The sequence below is a fragment of the Hypanus sabinus genome, chromosome 4, assembly GCF_030144855.1.
Source record: "Hypanus sabinus isolate sHypSab1 chromosome 4, sHypSab1.hap1, whole genome shotgun sequence".
NCBI classification, from domain to species: domain Eukaryota; kingdom Metazoa; phylum Chordata; class Chondrichthyes; order Myliobatiformes; family Dasyatidae; genus Hypanus; species Hypanus sabinus.
In genome coordinates, this window is record NC_082709.1 from 80,865,716 (window position 1) to 80,874,842 (window position 9,127).

Here is a 9,127-nt window from a genome sequence, read left to right on the forward strand (position 1 = left end):
TTATTTTACACAGAGAGTGTTGGCTGTGTGGAGCACCCTGTTGTTGGTTGTGTGATGGCAGAAACATCAGGGGCATTTAACCTAGACTAGACCTAGACTAAAACCTACAAACTCTCACAGCTACCTAGACTATTCCTCCTCCCACCCTGTCTCCTGCAAAAATGCTATCCCTTTCTCTCAATTCCTCCGCCATATCTGCTCTCAGGATGAGGCCTTTCATTCTAGGACAAAGGAGATGTCTTCCTTTTTTAAAGAAAGGGGCTTCCCTTCATCCACCATCAACTCTGCCCTCCCGTATTTCATGCACCTCTGCCCTCACCCCATCCCCCCGCCAGCCCACCAGGGATAGAGTCCCCCTGGTCCTCACCTAGCACCCTACCAGTCTACAGATCCAATGTATAATCCTCCGTAACTTCCGCCACCTCCTACGTGATCCCACCACCAACCACATCTTCCCCTCCCCCCACTCTCGGCTTTCTGCAGGGATCGCTCCCTACGCGACTCCCTTGTCCATTCATCACCCCCATCCCTCCCCACTGACCTCCCTCCGGGCACTCATCCCTGCTACGCCTGCCCCCACACTTCTTCCCTCACCACCATCCCAGGCCCCAGACAGTCCCTTCAGGTGAGGCAACACTTCACCTGTGAGTCAACTGGGGTGATATACTGTATCCGGTGCTCCCGGTGTGGCCATTTATACATTGGGGAGACCCGCCGCAGACTGGGAGACCGTTTCGCCAAACACCGGCGCTCGGTCCTCCAGCAGTGGCGGGATCTCCCTGTGGCCACACACTTCAATTCCACGGACCACTCCCACTCCGATATGTCTGTCCATGGCCTCCTCTACCGGACCACTCCCACTCCGACATGTCTGTCCATGGCCTCCTCTAACGTCACAATGAGGCCACACGCAGGTCGATGGAGCAATACCTTATCTCCCACCTAGGTAGCCTCCTTCCTGCCGGCATGAACATCCAACTCACAGACCTCCATTGATACCCCTGCCCCCCCCCACCCCATCCCTATCTATAATTTTAGTCTGGTTCTCTTTCTCACTCTTCCCCCCCCCCCTCACTATAATCTCCCCCCAGCCCTACCTTTCTTTCTCTTTCATTTCCCATAATTCTCCACCTTCCCCCCAGCCCATTTCCCTTCAGCCTATCACTTCCCAGCTCTCCACTTCATCCCTCCCCCCACTTCTTATCTCCCCTCGACCATCCCATGATACTTCACTCCTGATGAAGGGTTTCGGCCCGAAACGTCGTCACTACCTCCTCCCATAGGTGCTGTCTGGCCTGCTGATTTCTGCCAGCACCTTGTGTCTTTATTTATTTCCAGCATCTGCAGATTCACTCGTGGGACATTTAATAGACCCCGTTGTAAAACAACAAAATAGTCCAGAGAAGTTTCTAGACAATTTACACACAGATAGTGCCGTAGGAAGGCAGCAGGTCCGGCAGCATCTGTGGAGGGTAATAAAATGTCGACATTTCGGAGAGAGAACTTTCATCAGGGCTGGAAGGAAAAGGGGCCCAGACGCTGAGCAGGTCGGGCGGTGTCTGTAGAGTGAAAAACAGCTACCCTGTGCCGCTCATCTGAAACGGGAGCTCCCGTTCCCTTTCCACAGACGCTGACCGGCCCGCTGATTCTCCCCACCGTTCTGTTGCTGTTGAAAGGATTACACCAAAATTGTACACTGCAGGACACCACCAACGTGACTGACGGTGGCCCCCGTCCTCCTGGGGTGGACGCCGGACAGAGAATTCCCCTGATCTTCTCGGGACCGTGGGATTCCGGGCAACCTTCGGGGCGGGAACGGAGGGAGAGTGGTGGGGAGAGCGAAGTGAGGTTTTACCTCATCTGCGGTCACCCGACCCCTGTATGTGGGGTCGGGACTGGTGGGGTGCGTGAACCCCCGATTTGCTGCATGGGGAACGCCGCCAGGCCCTCGCCCAGCCGCCGTCGGGCCCTGGAGCAGACTCGTCTCCACACCCGGAGGTACTCCCTGTTACCGAGGGCCAGCGCGAAGGGAACGAGGGCGGCGCTGCTGACGCCCAGGCAGGACAGGATGATGTGGGTGCGGAGTCCCCTGTCCGGCAGCAGGAAGCGGGCGTGCAGATGAACGATGTAGGGCAGCCAGCAGACGAGGAAGATGAGGAGGAAGCCCGTGACGCTGCGGGCGTACTTGAGATTGAGCCGGTGCTCCAACGCCGACGTCGGGTCCCCTCCTCGCTCCTGGGCGCGCTTCATTCGGCTCGCACCTTCCTCCGTGCTCCCTGCTGCCCCCTCCTCGCTCCTGGCGCCTCGCACCGCCCTGTATTGCCTCCGAATGTCCCGCATCTGCCTCCGGGCCAGGCGGAGGAGGCAAGCGTTCAGGGTGCAGGTGATCAGGATGGACGGCATCAGCAGACCGTAGACTTCCAGGTAAATGTACTCCTGCGTGAAGACGTGGCTGAAGGGGCAGCAGCACATCTCCTCTTCTCCCTCCTGCCTCGGCCAGCCGTTCCAGCCCAGCAGCGGTAACGAGGCGAAGAGCAGGGGCAGCAGCCAGACGGCCAGAATGGCCGCGGGGGCGCGTCGCCGCAGCCAGCCGCGGTGCCGCAGCGGGCGCGCGATGTAGAGGTATCGGTCACCGTGCACGAGCACCAGGTTGGCGAGGAGGGAGAGCACGGTGAAATTGGGGAAAAGGTGGGCGAAGAAGCAGAAGAAACGGGGTGCGAGCGGCCGCTTGAGGCTCATAGTGGGCAGGGAGGGCAGCGCGATGCCGGTGGCCAGGTCGGAGAACACCAGGCTCAGGAAGAACCAGTTGGTGGTGGTGTGCAGCCTCCTGTTGGCGAGGATGCCCACGATGATGAGGAGGTTTCCGACCACGATGAGGCCGGAAAGAGGCAGCATCAGCCAGCGAACGGAGTCCAGGTGCGAATTCGGGCAGTCTTCCGTGTGATTGCTGCAAACGCGCCAGCTCTCGTTCATGGTCCCGGCCGGCGACCGGCTCCCCACAACGGAACGAGTTCTGACTCCTCCGGAACCGTCTCACGTCCGGATTCCCTGATCTTCCTCCCCTTCGCGGGCTCTCGCCTGAAGGGTTCCCGAGCGCCTGAAGATCTTCCCCTCCGAGAGGTCTCAGCTCCCCGGCGTCCACCCTCCGCCCGGGGTAACACCGGCGTCCGTAAATCCGAAACTGGTACTCGCCCGTCACCCCGCTCCGGGATTAGTCAGGGGTTAGCGGAAGGCTGCGTTCCCAAACTAACGCTGCCGGTGGCCCGATGCAAAGTCATCACAACACGAAAAATAAAAGCACGCAGGAGATTCCAAATAAAAGCTCTGAAGATTTCTCAACTACTTCACAATCAATCCAGGTGTCAGTCCCGTTGAACGTACCTGGAACCCATCCAGATGCAATAGCATCGGAAGGAGGATGTGATGCTGAGGCTTTATAAGGCAAAGGCCCGGCCGGACTTGTGAGCGGTTCATGGGTCCCTTATGCTGGCATTGGAGAGGGTATAGGGGGAGTTTAAGAGAATTATCCTGGGGACGAAGGGGTTAACGTTTGTTGGCTCTGAGCCTGTACTCGCTGGACTTGAGAAGAATGAGAAGCGAACTGATTGGTTGGGTGCGTGAAACGCGCTACCGGGTTGATGGTAAGGGCAGATATATTAAGGGCATTTAAAATGCTTTTAGAAAGGCACATGGGTGATAGAAAAATGCAGGGCTCCGTGGCAGGAAAGAGTTAGATTGATCTTGGAGTGGGTTAGAAGATTGGCACAACATCGTGGCTGAAGGACTTGTCCTGTGTTGTCTGTTTGCTCTATGGTCTGGTGGGATGTGGGCTGGGGTGGGGGTGTCTAATGGGATAAGAGTGACCGGGAGGTGGTGGTCAGTTTGACCTCCATGCTGTACCATACTCTAATGCTCTCTGTAGGAGACTAGGAAACCAGTTGTCGTGAACTCTCTCCTGCCCAGTTCTGTCCCACGATTTGCCCTGCTCATGCCCGATGGACATGGGAATGGGAGATGGCTGAGTTCAGTGACCAGTGGAAGAAGTCTCCCCTCCACTGACTGTGTGAAAGTAACAGATGATCAACGAGGAAGGAAAATGAGGAAATGAGAAACACAGATAAATACAGAAACCCCAAACAAAAAAAACTATATCAAACTTCACAGGCAACACACACAAAATGCTGGAGGAACTCGGCAGGGCAGGCAGGGCAGCATCTGTGGAAAAGAGTATACAGTGGATGTTTTGGCCTGAAATGTTGACTCTGCTTTTTTTCCATTGCCTGGCCTGCTGAGTTCCTCCAGCATTTTGTGTGTGTTGCTCAGAGTTCCAGCACCTGCGGATCTACTCTTGTTTGTCAAAATTCACAGAAGCCAGCCTCCCCTTCATGGACTCTGTCTCCACTTTTCACTGCCTCGGTAAAGCAGCAGGCAAAGTCAAAGACCCTAGCCACTTGGACATTCACTTCAATAACACCCCCCCCCCCCCCCGCCATGGGGCAGAAGATATAAAAGTCTGACACCACGAGAGCAGGCTCAAGGACAGCTTCTACCCCACTGTTATCAAACTATTCCCTCCTACAGTAATTAGGACACACCCTCACAATCTACCTCATTATGATCAAACACCTCATCGTACTTTCTGTCACTTGTCTAGTCAGAGAAACAGCACAGAACAGGCTCTTCCAGCCCAAAAAGATGTGCTGCCCAGAAACCCTAGCCTAATCACAGGACGATCTACAATGACCGACCAACCTACTAAATCGTACATCTTTGGAATGTAGGAGGAAACCAGAGCAAACCCACATGTTCACAGGCAGGTCGTACAAACTTTCTTACAGACAGCGTCAGAATTTTAATTTGACACCCTGTTCAGTGCAGACATTGTGGGCCAAAGGGCCTGTCCCTGTAATGTTCTATGTTCTCCGAACTGCTAGACGTACAGGAATGGAGTCCAGCAATAGAACAGGCCTTTCTGCCCATCTTGTCGATGCTAGCCATCAGATACCCTGGTGGTTTATGGAACTTGTATGTCCATTGTTCATTAAACTAGCAGTGGAAATTAATAATGTCATTATTATTAATACAACAGAATTATTGTTGCTAAGAAAATGGCTGAAATGAGGTGGTATAACTTTAAAGAGATTAGAGGAACACATGGTGAGGTGTCAGAAGTTATTTTATACACAGAATGGTGGGTGTGTGGAACGCCCTGCCAAGGGTGGTGATAGAGGCAGATACATTAGGGACATTTATGAAACTCAAAGATAGGCACAAGGATGATAGACAAAGTTATGTGGGAGGGAAGGGTTAGATTGAAATGTTGATACAATGCCGTGGTCAAAAGGGCCTATACTGTGCTCTAATGTTCTCTGCTCATTTCTATAAACAGTCCATCTGACCCAGAGAAAAGGACAGGTTTAGGTATTTCATCTCCTGCCTGCACTTGGGAATTGTTCACATAAGGGTCTGCAGAGGCTGGATTCTGCAGCAACACACAGTCTGCTGAAGGAACTCAGTGGGGTGAGCATCCTGTGTGGGAGGGGGAGGAACTGTTAACGGTTTGGGCCAAGACCCTGCGTCGGGTCTCAGAGTGAGTGGGGAGGGGATAAAGAGGAGAGGGTGAGCGAAATGGTGAGACAGGATCCCGAGGTGATCAGTGGACTGAGGAGAGGTGAAGGAGGTGGCTAATGGCGATGGAAAGGTCAAGAGAGGGTAGGATAAGTGTAAACTGATCACCTTTCACCCCTCCTCAATCAACCAGTCATCTTGGGCTCCTGTTTCATCCATGTGCTCGTCTCTTTGTACTGGAATTGGAATAGGATTATTATTGTCCTCTGTGCTGAGGTACATAGGAAACATTAGCTTTGTCATATATACAGTGAAATGCATCGTTAATGTCAAATCAAATCAGCAAGCAGACTGCACGCTTCCAGCACCAACATAGCACGACCTCAATTTACTAACTCTAATTGTACATCTTTTAGGTGTGGGAGGAAACCGGAGCACCCGGAGGAAATCCACACAGTCACTGAGAAAACATGCAGTCTCCTTACAGACAAAGGTGGGAGTCAACCCCTAATTTTACAGTTGGCTCTGTAAAGTGTTTTCCCTAAAGCTTGTCTTGCACACTGTTTGCCCAGTTCATTTCACCACACAATACATCGAGGAGAACAAGGTAAAACAATAACAGTGTTCAGAATAAAGTGTTCCAATTGCAGAGAAAAATGCAGTGCAGGTAGACAATAAGGTGCAAGACCACAACTAGGTAGAATGTGAGGTCAAGAGATTTTTTTTTCCCCCGAGAAAGAAACGTCTGTTAGGAGGGGCATAATTAAAGGAGATTACAGGAAAGTGTAGGGGAGACTCCTACTGACCCACTGAGAAAATGATGCCTCATGCACCAGGAGGTTCATCAACTTCAGCTTGCTGTTTAACATGACCATCCCTCAGAGTCTGGATGGCAAACTGTCCTCGTTGGGACTCAACACCCCTCTCTGTAACTGGACCTTGGACTTCATGACAGAAAGATCCTAGTCAATAGTTGTTCCTCGATGTCCTGGTAGCTTCTGGGGGGTCTGCAGTACAATCCCATCAGTGTGATTCTACCATTCCTATTCCAACCCAAATGGACTTGGTGTCTGATCCCTCAATAGTTCCTCCCGAGTGCAGCTATGAGGTGGTCCCTGATTAGATATGCAACTCTCCCCAACCCCCATAATAACCTGGTACATTACTCACCCATTCCTGCCCCTCTCTCAACCAAGTTTTAATAATGGTCACAACATTGTAGTTCCATGTACCGATCTATGCTCTAAGTTCATTAATACTCCTAGCATTAAATACACACATTTCAAACCATCCAATCCATCATACCTGTTATTTTGATTTTGCCTTTCAACACTTTCCCTTCCAGTCTAGTCCTTCCCTGACTGACCTGGTGCTCTGGTTCCCAGCCCCCTGCAAAATTAGCTTAAACTCTCCTGAGTAGCATTTGCAAACCTCCCAGCCAGGATATTGATTCCCCTCCAGTTCAGATGCAGCACATCCCTCATCCCCAGAAAAGGTTCCAGTGATCCAAAACGTGCTCCTGCACCATCTCCTCAGCCACTCATTTATCCATGTTATCACCCCATTCCTACCTGCACTAGCCCTTGGCACTAGGAGTATCCCCAAATTACTATCTTGGATGTCCTTCTCTTCAGGTTCCTTCCTAACTCTGGGACCTCTTTCCCTTTTCTGCCTATGTCAATGGTGCCAATATTCTCCACAACCTCTGGCTGTTCACCCTCCTCCTTGAGAATATCCTGCAGCTTCTCCGATATATCCTGGACCCTAGCACCCAGGAGGCAACACACCATACTGGTGTATCTTTTGTGGCCACAGAATCTCCTTTCTGTCTCCTAGCTATCAAGTTCCCTAAAACTACCAAACTGTCTGACTTTACTTTTCGCCCTCGAGCTTCAGAGTCGGCCACGGTGCCACCAGCCTGGCTGCTGCTGCTGTAACCTGATGGGTCAACCCCCCCCCCCCAGTGGTATCCAAAGAAGTTTTCTTATTGCTGAGGGGAATGGCCACAGGGGAAACCCTGCTCTGACTTCATAATCCCCTTTCCTCTCCTGATGGTCACCATCTACTGTACTCTAGGTGTGACCATCTTTCAAAAGTCTTTTCTATAATGTCTTCAGCCTCCCGAATGATCCTGGATACATTCAACACCAGCTCCCACTGCTCAGCCCTGAGAGTCAGCTGCTGAAGTTGAGTGCATTCATTAGTGAACCCCTCTGCTATCCTGAATTACCACATCTGACAAGAGCAGCATTCCATCCTGACTACACCGTACTAACATAAAAGCTTACTTCTTAACTGTGCCACAGCCTGTTAAGCCAAAGCCTACCACTCTGTTGCTGGCACACTCTGATAGTGACCACTCCGACAATGGCCACTCCGACAGTGACCACTCTGACAGTGATCACTCCAACAATGGCCACTCCAACAGTGACCACTGCAACAGTGACCACTCAGTGACCACTCCGACAATGGCCACTCCGACAGTGACCACTGCAACAGTGACCACTCCGACAATGGCCACTGCAAGTGACCACTCCGACAATGGCCACTCCAACAGTGACCACTCTGACAATGGCCACTCCGACAATGACCACTCCGACAGTGACCACTCCGACAGTGACCACTCTGACAATGGCCACTCCGACAATGGCCACTCCAACAGTGACCACTCCGACAGCGATCACTCCGACAATGGCCACTCCGACAGTGATCACTCTGACAGTGACCACTCCGACAATAGCCACTCCAACAGTGACCACTCTGACAATGACCACTCCGACAGTGGCTGCTCCGACAGTGGCCACACCGACAGTGATCACTCCGACAGTGGCCACTCTGACAGTGACCACTCCGACAGTGGCCACTCTGACAGTGACCACTCCAAATGACCACTCTGACAGTGACCACTCCAACAATGACCACTCCGACAATGGCCACTCTGACAGTGACCACTCCGACAGTGGCCACTCTGACAGTGACCACTCCGACAATGGCCACTCTGACAGTGACCACTCCGACAATGACCACTCCGACAGTGACCACTCCAAATGACCACTCTGACAGTGACCACTCCAACAATGACCACTCCGACAATGGCCACTCTGACAGTGACCACTCTGACAGTGACCACTCCGACAGTGGCCACTCTGACAATGGCCACTCCGACAGTGACCACTCCGACAGTGACCACTCCGACAATGGCCACTCTGACAGTGACCACCGACAGTGACCACTCTGTGGCCACTCCGACAGTGGCCACTCTGACAATGGCCACTCCGACAGTGACCACTCCGACAGTGACCACTCCGACAATGGCCACTCTGACAGTGACCACCAACAGTGACCACTCTGACAGTGGCCACTCCGACAGTGGCCACTCCGACAATGGCCACTCCGACAGTGACCACTCCGACAGTGACCACTCCGACAATGGCCACTCTGACAGTGACCACTCCGACAGTGACCACTCTGACAGTGGCCACTCTGACAGTGACCACACCGACAGTGACCACTCCAACAGTGACCACTCTGACAATGGCCATTCCGACAATGGCCACTC

General features: G+C 52.7%; 1 protein-coding gene across 1 annotated transcript; it reads right to left on the reverse strand.

The window, feature by feature from the left end:
- Positions 1–1,214: 1,214 nt before the first annotated feature.
- Positions 1,215–3,859, reverse strand: gpbar1 (G protein-coupled bile acid receptor 1). Its single transcript, XM_059966126.1, has one exon. The coding sequence runs from the start codon at positions 2,971–2,973 to the stop codon at positions 1,867–1,869; it is 1,107 nt and encodes a 368-aa protein (XP_059822109.1). The 5' UTR covers positions 2,974–3,859; the 3' UTR covers positions 1,215–1,866.
- Positions 3,860–9,127: the final 5,268 nt, after the last annotated feature.

Bases quoted from the DNA above. Each gene is read 5' to 3' on its own strand.
- gpbar1 (XM_059966126.1), bottom strand. From the start codon at position 2,973: ATGAACGAGAGCTGGCGCGTTTGCAGCAATCACACGGAAGACTGCCCG.